Raw genomic sequence first — 14,763 nt, 5'->3', positions numbered from 1 at the left:
TAACAATGTTTCAATCTGCCCTTTACTTTAATCTGCCTGCTAGGCCTGTGTTGGGCTTTCAAATACACATCCAACAGTGATTTTTCCAGTATTAAGGAGTGAAATAAAATGTCAGCTCTGACATTAGCTGGAAAAGATGTGCCTACGGGAACTTTACTGTTAGTAATCTAATCGCAGCCGCAAAAACATAGCTAGAAGGACACCAATCATTGTGCGGTGGCCAGAGTTTGTCCAGACAGAACAAATCACCTGACTCTTGTATGACTGGGAAATCTGTCACTAACGGAAGACAAACTAATATGAACTTCAAACTCCTTGCAACAAGAGCGCCCCCTACTGGTTACGTGTAAAGAAGCGCTTGTCTACTTAAAAGACAACATTTTGAAAATCTCCTTTAGAACATGGAATTAAACCTTGCTAGAGGAAAAAGAAACAAAAAAATAAAATAAAATAAAATAAAAAAAAATACAACGATTCTTATATTTGATTCGTTTTAATTTTTGATCTATAAAGATTATAAAGAAAATTATGTCCAATATCAAGTTCATGGCTTTTGCTTGCAGAAGAATAAGTGGCCATTCATTTGGTTTATTTATTTATATGAAATTAATACTTTCATTTAGCAGGGATGCATTAAATTTATTATTATTAAGGCCTTTTGAGGAGGTTATACAAGTGTAACTTTACATAGCCTATACCTATTTGGAACAGCAGTTCGTTTCACACAGATGTGAATATATAATTCATTAGATGTTGAACTGTGGTTTAGGTCCGCAGTTCATTTACTGGATGAAAAGAGTACAATAATTTCCGTTATACACCACTGTGCTTATTCAATGCAAAACAGTCTCCTATTGTGTTTAATAGTTTCCTTGTGTTTCTGTAGGACTGCCACAGGTCATTGTCAATCAGTGTAATCAGCTGGAAAACATCCAAACAAAATAGCTTCTTATAGGTTTTAGTAATGAACTAAATCATTTACTAGACATAAACTGTGTATTGCAGTCATGCCCTGAGGATGTATTTGAAAAATTACTCTCTTGTAATGTTCCCAGCCGCCCCGAAGATTAAAGGATCTCATTTCCGGATCATTACCAGGCTTCACCCTTCCGGTGAATTTGAATGTTATATCACTGGAAAAAACTCACGAGTACCACACATCTGTATATTACACTCACTTACCATCAAAGATCAGCGGGTATAGGTACAATTGTACAGTTATCCAAAATGGGGTACAATGGTATAAAAGGAGAAGACTGGGGTACTCAAACAAGCCTCTGAGATTTTGCAAAATTCATAAATTCATCTCACTCTAAAATAACATTAAAACCAAGTTGATGTATTTGTCACAGGCAAAAATGTGACCCTGGACCACAAAGTCATAAGTCAGTCATAAGTAGCACAAATATATTTGTAGCAATAGCCAAAAATACATTGTATGGGTCAAAATGATCAGTTTTTCTTTTATGCCAAAAATCATTAGGATATTAAGAAAAGATCATGTTCCATGAAGATATTTTGTAAATTTCCTACTGTAAATATATCAAAACTTAATTTTTGATTAGTAGTATGCATTGCTAAGAACTTCATTTGGACAACTTTAAAGGCGATTTTCTCAATATTTTGATTTTTTTTCCACCCTCAGATTCCAGATTTTCAAATAGTTGTATCTCGTACAAATATTGTCCTATCCTAACAAACCATACATCAATGGAAAGCTTATTTATTCAGCTTTCAGATGATCCATATATCAATCTATCTATCAATCTATCTATCTATCTATCTATCTATCTATCTATCTATCTATCTATCTATCTATCGCTTTTGCATACTATAGGCCTAGTAGTTAATAATAACGCATATTCGGTAGGGATGGGCGTATCGATCCAACGTATCGATATATCGATACTGACGCGAGTATCGAAAGTATCGATACTCAAACAACAAATACATGTCATACATCGATACTGGTTTAGTTCAGAAGTATCGCATCGGTATCGATATCGACGATACTGCCTTGAAAAATATCGGTATCGTATCGAAAACAAAATAAGTGGTATGGCCCATCCCTAATATTCGGACTGGAGGTATTTGTCACATGAACAGGAAGTACAGGGAGATAAGCAAAGGGAAAGACCATGTTGATGATAAAAGGGGTCAAGGCATTCCATATTTTACAGTAAAATGACACATTCAGCGCATTCGGACCACATGAATACCATTATAAATATATATACTGTTATTTTAAATTACCCCCCCATCTTGCGCTTAAGTTTGTGTTGTACATGAATACTAAAACGCTCTGTAAGAGCCCTCACCCGCTCTCCGCACACATGGTACGGTCCTTCTCTCGCTCGCAGTGGTTGGCGCCGGCTGCTTTGCACATGGCCGAGTGAGTAAAATCTCTGGATTAATGCTGTGAAATTCACCACCGCCTTTTCACAAGCCCAGACTGACAGGAATCGATCTCTAAATGCGAGATACGGAGAATATGGAGGCAGAGATGGAGTATGACGACGGAGAAGAGCCTTCGTTCAGTGATCCGGAGGATTTCGTGGATGACATCAGTGATGAGGGTAAAGTTAAGAGAGGCCTGCGCTTTAGCCCGCCTGCTAACGGGGCACGAGTCACACACTTGACCCTAAAGCTCAACATGTCAGCCCGAGACTAGCACCAACACCCTTCGGATTCATTGTTTAGTAACATATGATACCGCTTAACTGCTTTGTGTTAGATTAAACGCATTTTATTCCAGTTAACGCTTCCGTTTTTCAGTTGAGCATGCGCGCTAAGCGGGACAAAAGCAGCTTTAGGGAAATAGTCGCGCGCGTCACAGCAGCGCTCTTGCATTGTGTCAGCAGCTGCTTTGCTCTTGAATTCACAAAGTTAAGTGCAGCGCTGTAACATCTGGATAACCATGGCATGTTTAAGATGCTGATGTGGCTTTTGTTGGGTGTTTTCCTCCGTACGCAGAGCTGCTGGGGGATGTTCTCCGGGATAAACCTCAGGAGGCAGACGGCATCGACTCGGTCGTTGTGGTGGATAATGTTCCTCAGGTTGGTCCAGAACGTCTGGAGAAACTCAAGAACGTCATCCAGAAGATCTTCTCAAAGTTTGGCAAAATCACCAATGAATTCTATCCAGACGCAGATGGAAAGACCAAGGGGTAATTTTTGGTTTGGTTGCTATGGGAAGTAGGGATGCACCATCGTTGACAATTTGCCAATCATTTTTTTTAATGACTGATACGTGACCCTGGACCACAAAACCAGTGATAAGGGTCAATTTTTCGAAATTTGAGGTTTATACATAATCTGAAAGCTGAATAAATAAGCTTTCCATTGATGTATGGTTTGTTAGGACAATATCTGGCTGAGATACAACTATTTGAAAATCAGGAATCTGAGGGTGCAAAAAAAAAAAAAATCAAAATATTAAGAAAATCCCCTTTAAAGTTGCCCAAATGAAGTTCTTAGCAATGCATATTACTAATCAAAAATTAAGTTTTGATATATTTACGGTAGGAAATTTACAAAATATCTTCATGGAACATGATCTTTACTTAATATCCTAATGATTTTATGATATCCTTTTTTTAGCATAAAGGAAAAATTAATAATTTTGACCCATACAATGTATTTTTGGCTATTGCTACAAATATATCTGTGCGACTTTATGACTGGGTTTGTGCTCCAGGGTCACATTCTTTACATTGTTTAGCCTACCATTAAAAATGATAGGAATATTAGAAATTGATGCTTGGATAATAGTGCTTTTGTAACCTATTATATATGTTAATACTGATTAATATGATCCCTGAAATGGAAAAACATGATGGCATTATGCTATTCTTTGAGTTATAATTAATGTGCTTCATTTTCCCAGGTACATTTTCCTGGAGTATTCTGCACCAAGTCATGCTCATGAAGCTGTGAAGAACGCTGATGGCTACAAGCTGGACAAGCAGCATACTTTCCGTGTCAACCTGTTCACAGACTTTGACAAGTATGTTGTCCTTAACTGTGCTGTAATTGTGACAGCATTTGCGAATGATTGATTAGATCAGGGCTGTCCAAACTCGGTCCTGGAGGGCCGGTGTCCTGCAGAGTTTAGCTCCAACCCTAATTAAACACACCTGAACCAGCTAATCGAGCTCTTCCAGTCAGGAGTGTTGAGGCAAGTTGGAGCTAAACTCTGCAGGACACCGGCCCTCCGGGACCGAGTTTGGACAGCCCTGGATTAGATCTAAAATAGTGGTCGGCCGATATGCATTTGTTGATTGCTGATGCCAATATTTTAGAAAGCACGGATGCTGATATAGATGATATCATACTATTGAACTGCAAATAAATTTATTTAAAAATCCTGATGTTGTGATGTGATGCTTATTGGCCAAAATTTAGCCAGTGCGATAATTAACAAAATGCTAAATATCGACTGATGTATTATTCTTTGGCTCTAATAAAACATTTCTCATCTCTAGGTACATGTCAATCTGTGATGAGTGGGAAGCTCCTGAGAAGCAGCCCTTTAAAGATTTTGTGAGTAGTTTGTTCTGATTGTGTGTAATCCAACCCTGCAATACTAACATACTTTTCAATTTGTGTATTCATTTGACATTTGGTCTTTTGGTTTCAGGGTAATCTGCGTCACTGGCTGGAGGATCCTGACTGTCGTGATCAGTACAGCGTAATCTATGACTCTGGTGAAAGAACAGGCATATTTGCTAATGATGTCAAGGAGCCTATTGAAATAGAGGAGAGAGCGGTGAGTTCATCTGTTCATCTTTAGAATATAATAACCATGTGGCCATGCATACTGTATTCAGTATCTTTTTGTTACGTTTTGCTTGTAGCGCTGGACCGAAACATATGTGCGCTGGTCTCCAAAAGGCACCTATCTGGCCACATTCCATCAGAGAGGCATCGCTCTCTGGGGCGGTGAGAAGTTCAAGCAGATCCAGAGGTTCAGTCATCAGGGGGTTCAGCTCATTGATTTCTCACCCTGTGAGAGGTATGTCATGGACTGTAGAAATGGGTTCATATTTGTATTTGACTGACATGTATTTTTCCCCCATTTGTTTTTGGTTTATTTCTAAACACACACACACTAGGGCTGCACGATTATGACAAAAATCATAATTGTCGATTATTCCCTTGAAATTGTAATTGCGATTATTAATTACGATTATCACAATTTACTTTGACTGATGTTTATACCATTGTTTGATGCAACTGCATGCCGTATTTTTATATGAAAATAAACAAGCTGAAAACACTAACTGAAAAACCTTTAGTGCTTTTCTATAGTATTAAGCTTCAAATGTCAAATTATATAGTAAGTAAGTTTTATTTAGAGAGCACATTTAAAATTCAGCGTTACACTGACCAAAGTGCTGAACAAAACCAATAATAAAATACAGTAAATTCTAAAATAAAGTAAAATTTAAAAAACAATAACAAATTTTTTTTAATATCAGCAATAACAACAGTTTCACATTCAATAGGGTATATGTCGAACTTCACCTGTCCAAACCCGGAAAACAGGTCTCATCGCTTCCGCTTGTCGGAGAACGTGTTAACAGCCGTATTAAATAATAGCGATATCTATGGACTTTTAAGATAAGTTAAACAAGCTAGCTGTTTTTATTGTTGACGTTTTGTTAAATTTTTATATCTAAATGTGAAAAGAATAAAAATAAAAAACTTTTAGATATCAGTCCGCATATGTGATGGACATTGGTTATGATCATCATTGGTATCTACTTTGAAGGCATCTTGAGTAAAACTGCTTCATATTTAACCAAGCATATGCAAAACGCTTGAACCGGAAGTGACGAGACCCAGTTAACTGAATACGGAAGTCTGTTGCGCATAACCCCTATTAATAGCCCGGAAAGGCGAGAGGGTAAAAATGTGTCTTAAGTCTGGACTTGAAAATAGAAACAGAAGAAGCACTCCTAATGTCAGGTGGCAACTGATTCCACAAACGTGGAGCAGCGACTGCAAAGGCTCTGTCTCCTTTTAATTTTAAGTCGTGACCAAGATAAACTGGCCAACAGACACTGAAAATGACCTGGATTTCAGATATGACTCAAACCAGCTAAGTGCTGTACGCTTTATGCCCACCCAATGTTCAAGGCATGACAGAAGGATATTATGATCAACTGTATCAAAGACAGCACTAAGATCCAATAAAACCAAAACTGCATTATCACCAGAATCAGCTATTTTAGTTTGTATTAATATTTTGAATATTTTTATTATATACTGAGTTTTCATTTTAATTTCAGTGTTTTAATATTTTTTTTGTTTTGTCTTTTTAGGTTTTTTGTACTTTTAGTTAATGTTTATTTCAAATGTTTTTTTTATGGTTTTAGTTAATAACCCTAATAACCCTGGTTGTTAGTCGATGGTGACAATATCAAAATAACCAAACAATAGCAGATGAATCAATCATTCACTACTTCATATATTTCAAAGAGATCTTTATACTAGGACAATATTTTTCAGTATATCATTGTGTATTGCATGGTACAGTTAGATGATTTTTTTTTTCTTTTCTTGTGCTGTTACACATTTTTAATATATTTGGTTTTTGCAGATATGTTGTCACATTCAGCCCTCTCCTCGACACTAAAGACGACCCACAGGCGATCATCATCTGGGATGTTCTCACAGGACACAAGAAAAGAGGCTTCCACTGTGAAAGCTCTGCCCACTGGCCAATTTTCAAGTAAGAGTGGAGCTGATTTTCATGGCATGTTTTACCATTCCGTTATAGTCAAACTATAATATATAATTTAATATTTAATATAACAATGTAAACTTGTTCTGTTCAGGTGGAGTCCAGATGGGAAGTTCTTTGCCCGAATGACGCTGGACACGCTGAGCATCTATGAAACACCGGTAAGTGTCCTGTGTCAGAGATACAAGGTTTGAGAATCCTTAGAGTTCAGTTGTTTAACAAATCAAATTTGATTCTTTTCTAGTCAATGGGTCTTTTGGACAAGAAGAGTTTGAAGATTAATGGAATTAAGTGAGTAAAATAAAACGATTGAAAACGCATAAATACACTACTGTTCAAAATCTTGGGATGGTTTAAAAGAAGTCTCTTATGCTTGCCAAGGCTGCATTAATTTGGTCATAAACAGAAAACAAAAAACAGGAATATCGTCAAACTATTATTACAATTTTAATGTCTCATGATCATTCAGAAAACATTCTAACATGCTGATTTGCTGCTCAAGAAACATGTTACTATCATTGTTAATATTTTTGTAGTAACCATGATACATTTGGTTCGGGATTCTTTGATGAACAAAGTTCAAAAGAACAGCATTTATGTAAAATATAAATATTTTGTAACATCATAAAAGCCTATACGGTCACTTTTGACTAATTTAATGCATCCTTGCTGAATAAATGTATTAATTTATTTTGTTTTTAAAGTACTAATTCCAATTATTCTTATTTTTTAAAGTTATGTTTTAATGTAGAATGAATTTTATGTCCACAGGGATTTCTCCTGGTCACCTGGTGATAATATCATTGCGTTCTGGGTTCCAGAGGATAAGGACATCCCAGCAAGAGTAACACTCATGCAGCTTCCATCCAGGAACGAGATCAGAGTCCGCAACTTGTTTAATGTTGTGGACTGCAAACTTCACTGGCAGAAAAACGGAGACTATCTCTGTGTGAAGGTGGACAGGACACCCAAAGGAACACAGGTATAACAGCTGCTTTGAAATTGTGCTTTGACGCTAAATTTTAATGTTTCCTTTTCACGGATTTGCTCAACTTCTTTTTACCTTAGGGTGTTGTCACCAACTTTGAGATATTCAGAATGAGAGAGAAGCAGGTACCTGTGGATGTGGTGGAGATGAAAGGTAAATAGAGATGGATCTTGAGACATTATATTGCTATTTCTTGTTTCTTACTATCTTTAATATCTTCTGATATCTCTTCCTGTCTTACAGAGAGCATCATTGCCTTTGCTTGGGAACCAAATGGCAGCAAATTTGCTGTGCTACATGGTGAAGCTCCCAGAATCAATGTGTCATTCTACCATGTGAAAAACAATGGCAAAATTGACTTAATAAGTGAGTGTTCACATTGTGAATGTATTACTCTTGATTTTTTTTTTTTTTTATACATGTACATGATCTAAAAATGAACTAAAAATGTGTTGTTTCAGAAATGTTTGACAAGCAACAGGCAAACAGCATCTTCTGGAGTCCACAGGGGCAGTTTTTGGTCTTGGCTGGGTTGAGGAGGTCTGTACTCTTTAAATGTGTTGAGTTAGTTTGTACTTTCTTTTAGAGTGGTTCATTTGTATAATTTTCTCTGCTTCATCCTGTAGCATGAATGGAGCTCTTGCTTTTGTGGACACGTCAGACTGTACCATGATGAACATCGCAGAGCATTACATGGCCTCAGACGTAGAATGGGACCCCACCGGACGATATGTTGTGACATCTGTCTCCTGGTGGAGCCACAAGGTGATTTATCTGATTCAATTGCAAATATTATATTTATTATTAAATTACACTAGCGTTCAAAAGTTTGAGGTCAGTAAGAATCTTTTATGAAAACAAATGAATACTTTTGATGTTGCGTTAAAAATAGCAATAAACACATTAATCAATAATACTTTTTCACAAAATAAGAATTAAGATTTTTCAGACGTTTCAGTTTTAATGACAAAAAAAATAGGTATTCAAAATGTATCATTAATTAAACATACAGTCTGTAAGGAGTTGAAATGTGCTAAAACACTTAATTTAATGTGAAAAACATTTACATAAACACAAGTTTATAAATAAATAATCTTTTTTCCATCCCAATCTAATTTTCCAATGTGGTAAAATGGTAAAACACCCACAGATGTAGCAGAAAACATCTGGGTCATGTTTGCTTTTTCTTCGGTCAAATTCTGTTTAACCTGGATTTTATTAGGCATAAAGGTCTTTAGAATTCATGCATGTGAAAATCAGCTCAGAATTGAACAGATAGTTGTAAACTGGCTCAGAGGAAGATGGGAATCATGTTTTTTTTTTTTTTACTGATTAAGAGATATTACAAGATGACTACACCTTACAAATTATAATAAAAAGCAAAAATGCTATGAAACACACATTTTGTGAAAACATGTGAGGTGCTATAGTAAAATAGACACTATTTTTGTAATTAGCACCCCAAAATGAGTAAGAAATAAGATTGAATTTCAGTCATAAAATATGATACAGGGAGGTGTTTATTATTATTCCTTTATGTGGATTGAAAATGCATATCCAGGGCTCTACAGTGTGACCATTTCAGTCGCATTTGCGACTGAAGATTGGTAACTTATATTTCTTATTCTACTTGTTCGTATTCTGTCGTTTTAATTACAATTTTTAAAAAGCTTATAAAATATAATTTTTTTAAGAATTTGACAAAAGATGACATACTTTTAATAAAGTTAGAGGAGTCAAATATCACCTCGTAATGGGAAGGCTACTTTTTGATAACATTTTGGATAATTGTTTAGAAGGTGCTCCTAAAATTTTGAACGTGCTCCTAAATTTTTTAAGTTTTAAAAGAAAAGTAAGCGTAGAGCCCTGATATCCAGATGCCTTTGTATAAACTGATAAAAAAAATTTTTTTTTAAGGTGGACAATGCCTTTTGGCTGTGGACATTCCAGGGCCGTCTGCTGCAGAAGACCAACAAAGAGCGTTTCTGCCAGCTGCTGTGGAGGCCCCGTCCTCCCTCTCTCCTGACTCAAGAGCAAATAAAGGTGAGAAAGGGTCAGATGCAGGGTCACTCTCATTTCTCTGTCAAGCAGAGTCAACTCTAATCCCACCTTACATTTTGAAATCCACAGCTCATTAAGAAGGACTTGAAGAAATACTCCAAGATCTTCGAGCAGAAAGATCGTCTCAGTCAGTCCAAGGCATCAAAGGTATGAAATTGATCTGTTGTTGTTGGTTTTTTCCCCCCTAGGATGCACACAGTATTCATATGTGGATCAAAGGTCAGTACAAAGGTCAATTCAAATGAGTCCCTTGTGCTTCACAGGAACTGGTGGACAAGAGACGTTCCATGATGGAGGAGTATCGCAAGTACCGTGAGAGAGCCGTAGACATGTACAACGAGCAGAGACCTCTCCGCCTTGAACTCAGAGGAGGTAACTAATGCAGAGAGCAGCTCTGTTCAACATGGAGTTTTATTGACCATCAGTGACATCTCTTAGGCTGCTTAGCAAGCACAGTTTCAGTGCCCTTCTCTAGAATACACCGGTTGCATTTATTGATCCAACCACAATTTTTTGAAACAACTGCGATGTTTTATCTTTAAGTTATGCAATCACATTGCCATTCAAATAACGAACTTTTATACTCCAAATGCTGAATACTATAAATAACCGGAGGGCTTTAGCAAAACTTCCGAGGGGGCCTTGAGATGATTTCTGTAAATTAATAGTCTCATGCCAAGCTTAAAAATATTTTGTAAGGTGGAAATTGTGAATAAAAAATTCTATATTTTATATAGAATTTTATATTATATATTCTGTGTACTGCAGAAAAAAACGTGTGAAATTCAGTTGCAGCAGTTTTGAAATTGACATTTTTAAATGTTCCACTTGTGGCAATATTTTAATTTTAAACTAAATAAAAATGGAAATAGAACAGCCAGATAATTTTTTTTTGACGTGATAAATTTTGATTTGAAAGAAAAATGGCAGTGAAAGGTAGTAATTTAACAAATGTTCAAAAGAGATCTATCACCTCATCAAAAATGTGAAACTAGACAACCAGAACTTCACCTGCCCTTCAGCAGTGTCTGAATATAAATGTGGCTGTACCAAATGGTGCATGGTAACATACAGTGTAATTGTTTATAACCAAAGATATATGACAAACATTTTTATGGTTTATTCATGGCTTTTCCTGTGTTTTTGGTTTATAAAGTCCAAATGAAATTGTACATTGTTTAAATGCTCAAAGTGAACATGACATATAGCATATTTAGCTTGCAGTATAATAATAACACAAAATTAGCACAATTGAATGAATCACAATTCGTTAATTGTAAACAAAAATGTAATTATTGTGACAGCCCTAAACTAGTGGTTCAGTATGTGACTATTTTAGTAATCGCTGAATTTTCTGACCTTTTCTAGGTGTGAACACTGATGAGCTGGACAGCAATGTCGATGACTGGGAGGAAGAGACCATTGAGTTTTTCATCAATGAAGAAATTATTCCCATCGGAGATCTGTAATTCCAACAGCAGGTAATGTGTGTGCAGCAATATGACTCTGGTATGCTATTTGAAATACCTTGGCACAGTCATAATTATTTTCTTTCGTTATTTTCAGTATCCGTTTTTTAGTGGAGGACTGTGGACTAGCATTGGAGAAAAATTGAGGGATCCCCTATCAGAGTTTTACTTGTTATCATCAGTCCAAGTGCCTTTTAATACTGGTCGCTGCAGAAGGAGAATTTTGTGCCACTGTTGACTGCTGCTTTTTAACAAAATCATCCAGCTCTGGGAGAAGCCGCCCTGCCAACGTCATTCAGGCCTGCTCTTGGTGGATCTGATTGTAACGCGCTCTTGTTCTTGCCTTTGGTTGATCTACCTCATCATAAGGGTGTTACCATGGCTCAATATGCCAAAAACTGTTTTTACATCATCTCACAGAAGGAAAACATTTTGTTTCCTAAGATTTTCCAAAAGGCGAACTTGTACTCTAGTGTGCGAAAATGGCACTACAGTGGTCTGCATCCTCCTCCATTCAGATTACCTGATATTAAATGCACAACAAGGGAATAAAGTTGAACTGAAATTCAAGCGTTTGTTGGTTTTCTCTTGTTGAACTTGAAGCAAAAAACATGATGCATATAGTTGCAAAACTTTTGTGATGTGTTATTTCCAAGTGCTGTCTAGTGCTAACTTTGGCTGATAAAGATCAGTGTATTTTAGACTGGAATAATATCAGGGATTTTGGGAAATGCCAAAGTAAATATAGATGGATGATACATGTAGTGTTATGTGATATTCAGGTTGCCTTTAAAGTTTTGTACTTTACCTCTTTTATGGATTCCTTATTGATCACTAACATGCCAATTTCATTTAAATATATTTAGCATTTTATTCTTTTGAGCAGGTTGTTTATAATTCTTTTATTTATAATATAAGTACATTTAATCCCCAACTAATTGAAGAGCATAATAGAACAATTTTTGAGTGAAGAAATCTGATTGCAACGTTTTCATATATTCATATTTATGTGTAAATATACACGTCTACCCTACTTTTAGTCTACCCCCACCGCCCCCACAAATGTATATTTCTACCTCATAAAATATCTCAGAGCTAGGCATAACTAGAAAGTGGTTCATTATGAAAAAGACTTACTTTTTTAAAGACTTTAATTTCCATGACTTTCCCATATCTGAAAATCACACTTTTAAAATACCCTCATATATCCAGTTATTTATTTATTTTTTTTTACATACAATTGTTAGTTGTTGATGGAATTTTTTTTAATTAAGTCATATTTTGCCCTCCTTGGAAGATTTATGAGGCTCCCTAATGGGTTCTGGTCCCATATTTTAGAACCACTGGTCTAGATAATCTAATAGAGAATTAAATTCCTTCCCTTTTGATTCAAATGGTCCCATGAGCTCTATTTTATGTTATAATTAACATGTTGCATATGTTAGTAATAACAGAACATGTCATTTGAATTTCCTTTTGATGATACTGGATGAAGTTTTATTGTGGTAGCGATTCCAACTGTTGCATTTTGACAAACTATTATGGCATTTTTCTAAGTGACTGTCATTATATTGTGACACCTTTCAGTATGTGGTCTTTTTCCTCTTTAAAATGTAAATTTTAGTAAGCTTATTGGAGGTCTGGTAGAGCATGCACTCTATAAAGGTTTGTAAAAATAAAGCGAGAGTGTGCTGACTAAACTCCTCGTGTCTGTACGGTTCAACAGCAGAGGCTTGCGCACACTTGGAAATCTCGCGACACTAAAGCGCTGCTGTGTCAACACCCCGCGCCCACATCCCTCCTCAGCTGACGCCGTCTGCCTGCCGAGAAATTCCCTCTCCTGCGATGAGGTGAGACCGTGATCGTTACAGCCATGTTTAGACACGTTACACAGTCATTTCGCTCATATCATACTAAACATAGCATTGTTTTAACTCCGTGTGCGCGAATCACAGACGCAATCCCAGGCATGATGAGTAGCTTCATGACTTACCATGGAGCAAAAAGTGGTTAGGCACGTCTTTGCACTTGATCTAGATTTGACTTAATATCTTCATTTTGGCAATGGAAAAACAATCGACACGCCATCACCCGATTGAACCGAAATCTGCAGTATAGTAGAAAGTATGTTACGTTATAGATGAATGGCTTAGGAGGAGTTTTATCGATAGGATCGAGTGTTTGCAGCTTCCTCCCACAGTCAGAGATGGTGTCAAAGAGCTGCATTGTGTCCAGCTGAATGTGAGGGGTCGCTTTTGACTTTGAAATGAACACGAGAGCATGGCAAATGTGCGGCTGTTCAGTGAATTTTGAGTTTTCGGAATAATATTTGACCCGAAATGAAATATATAAATAATCACAAATGGAAAAATCCACACGTGCTGTCAGCTCGTACACGTTCGTGTCAGTTTCTGAGTCGTTATTACGCTACGCTACTACGCACGCATATTGTGTTTGTTTGTAGCCAACATCAGAGTGTTGTGCTGTGTAATGTTATAATACATTAACGAAACGAGCCAGCCAATAGCTGTGCGTTATCAGCCGCTTGGTTTGAAACACGCCAAATTTTCCAGGCGAATATAACCTCTCTGTTACAGCAATACACGGATATATGTGGAAAATTACTGTGTTTACTTTGTAGCGGTGTTCAAATTCTGTCTCTGCGCTTCCTACAAGTAGGCTATAATATTAATAATCATATCAATATTGAATGTCTGTGTATTATTTGGTAAGTAGCCTGTAAACGCCTTTAGGAGATCCCCTGTGGCAAAATAACCCTTGTCAGGGGTTACATTGCATTACTTACTAAATAAATCTGTTTTAACTAAAACACCCTTTGCATTATGTAAGGGATAATGTACAGTCAGTGGGTTATTATGGTCAAACAAACCCTGAAGGGATTTATTTTGTGATAATAGCCAGCTGAGCAATATATTTGCCAAAAAATGGACATGAAATGAAGCTTAAAGCTTCCAAGAAGAAAATATCTTGACATGTGAAGCAAACACTGTATATTACACTGCAATGCAATGTTAATTAGGCCTATATTATTTATTGGTAAATGTTACTTTTTCTATGTTTAAGGCTGGAATACAGTACACACAGAGCTGGGCAGATTACTGACAAATTGTAGTCTGCTACTGATTCCAAATTACATGACAAAAATTGAATCGTTTACATTATACATTTTTGGTAATATAATTGGACTACTTTTTGATTACTTTTAGATTACTTTAGACCTGGCTCATTTATTACTTTGATTTAAATCTTGTTCCACTGATATACAAAAGGCGAAGAGAAAGAAAACATCCCATTCGTTGCTATTAACAACAACTGCATTAAACGTAGGGCTGGGTATCGTTAAAAAAATTTCAATAACGATACCGATACCTTGACTTCGATACCGGTTCCTGAACGATACTTTTTTCGATACCAATTTTATGAAATCAATTTTAACAAGATTACATTATCTAAAAAAAAAAAACTTTGGTTTTATTT

At 36.3% G+C, this 14,763-nt stretch overlaps 2 protein-coding genes across 3 annotated transcripts in view; both read left to right on the top strand.

Annotated features, from left to right (window-relative positions):
• The first annotated feature begins 2,321 nt into the window (after positions 1-2,321).
• Positions 2,322-11,835, top strand: eif3ba (eukaryotic translation initiation factor 3, subunit Ba). The gene is made up of 19 exons (XM_016506017.1): positions 2,322-2,576; positions 2,974-3,166; positions 3,886-4,005; positions 4,484-4,541; positions 4,639-4,767; positions 4,856-5,013; positions 6,604-6,735; positions 6,842-6,908; positions 6,992-7,038; positions 7,519-7,729; positions 7,816-7,888; positions 7,979-8,101; positions 8,197-8,275; positions 8,362-8,500; positions 9,653-9,778; positions 9,866-9,943; positions 10,060-10,168; positions 11,165-11,277; positions 11,363-11,835. Exons 1-18 carry the CDS (start codon positions 2,474-2,476, stop codon positions 11,263-11,265), a joined length of 2,046 nt encoding a protein of 681 aa, XP_016361503.1. The 5' UTR covers positions 2,322-2,473; the 3' UTR covers positions 11,266-11,277; positions 11,363-11,835.
• A 1,055-nt stretch (positions 11,836-12,890) lies between these two features.
• LOC107703401 (carbohydrate sulfotransferase 12-like) overlaps positions 12,891-14,763 on the top strand; it is a 6,337-nt gene continuing 4,464 nt past the window's right edge. For both annotated transcript variants that reach the window (XR_001635836.1, XM_016506016.1), the window contains exon 1: positions 12,891-13,115. The gene's annotated coding sequence lies outside the window, so the exon portion shown is untranslated. The remainder of the gene's footprint in view (positions 13,116-14,763) is intronic.

The sequence above is a fragment of the Sinocyclocheilus anshuiensis genome, unplaced genomic scaffold, assembly GCF_001515605.1.
Source record: "Sinocyclocheilus anshuiensis isolate Anshui unplaced genomic scaffold, SAMN03320099.WGS_v1.1 scaffold58, whole genome shotgun sequence".
In the NCBI taxonomy this organism is placed as follows: Eukaryota; Metazoa; Chordata; class Actinopteri; order Cypriniformes; family Cyprinidae; genus Sinocyclocheilus; species Sinocyclocheilus anshuiensis.
This window is presented reverse-complemented; position numbering and strand designations above follow the sequence as displayed.

What these genes read in the sequence shown, in the direction of transcription:
- eif3ba (XM_016506017.1), top strand. Translation starts at nt 2,474, where the DNA reads ATGCGAGATACGGAGAATATGGAGGCAGAGATGGAGTATGACGACGGA. An exon ending in TGAGCATCTATGAAACACCG is followed by an intron (nt 6,909 to 6,991) that starts GTAAGTGTCCTG and finishes ATTCTTTTCTAG; the next exon opens with TCAATGGGTCTTTTGGACAA. An exon ending in TCTCCTGGTGGAGCCACAAG is followed by an intron (nt 8,501 to 9,652) that starts GTGATTTATCTG and finishes TTTTTTTTTAAG; the next exon opens with GTGGACAATGCCTTTTGGCT.